At 64.8% G+C, this 697-nt stretch overlaps 1 protein-coding gene across 1 annotated transcript; it reads left to right on the forward strand.

Annotated features, from left to right (window-relative positions):
* Positions 1-80: 80 nt before the first annotated feature.
* On the forward strand, positions 81-578 carry LOC106127259 (dystrophin, isoforms A/C/F/G/H-like; the record flags this gene model as incomplete). Its single annotated transcript, XM_013325344.1, has 2 exons — positions 81-283; positions 365-578. Coding segments are annotated over 2 exons (417 nt in total), but the record flags the coding sequence as incomplete, so codon positions are not given.
* Between the last annotated feature and the right edge of the window lie 119 nt (positions 579-697).

Genomic DNA, 697 nt, shown 5'->3' on the forward strand with positions numbered 1-697 from the left:
CGGTACGCCGCGTCTCTGCCCCCCACCGCACCTCCACCTCACCTCCACCTCACACCAATATGCTTTACATTTGTGTACAGGCAGTGGCTGACGGAGACGGAGGACCGCATGTCGCGCATGGAGGCGGAGGCGGAGGCGGAGGGCGAAGGCGAAGGCGAGGGCGGGAGCGAGGCGGCGCTGCGGGCGGCGCGCGAGCTGCACGCCGAGCTGCGCCGCCAGCAGCCGCTGGTGGACGCGCTGGCGGACTGCGTGGTGGTGGTGGACGACGAGGCGCGCGACGACGGTGAGCCGGAATATAGTTTGCGGCCGGTGGGCGGCAGCCTGCAGCCGGTCGGCTTGTGTGCAATGTTATGTGTGGGCGCAGCGGGCGTGGCGGAGATCGAGGACGAGCTGCGCGCGCTGGGCGAGCGCTGGTCACACGCGTGCCAGTGGACGCTGGCGCGGCTGGCGCGACTGACGCGCGGGGCCCGCCGCGGGGCGCGCCTCCTGCACTTGCAGCGCCGCCGCCCGCACGCCGACCGCCTCGAGGACACGCTCAAACAGGTCAACTCTCCGTACTCTCAGTACGGTACAAACACGTACATCATTTCGATACTAGTTACATTTTTCTAAAAGATTTTGTTGACATATTTGACATGTTGCCTGCCAAACTAAACTTCTTTGCAAGAACAACATCGCCTCGATCGATCATAGCTAC

This window comes from Papilio xuthus, unplaced genomic scaffold, assembly GCF_000836235.2.
Source record: "Papilio xuthus unplaced genomic scaffold, Pxut_1.1 DF824850.1, whole genome shotgun sequence".
Taxonomy (NCBI): Eukaryota; Metazoa; Arthropoda; class Insecta; order Lepidoptera; family Papilionidae; genus Papilio; species Papilio xuthus.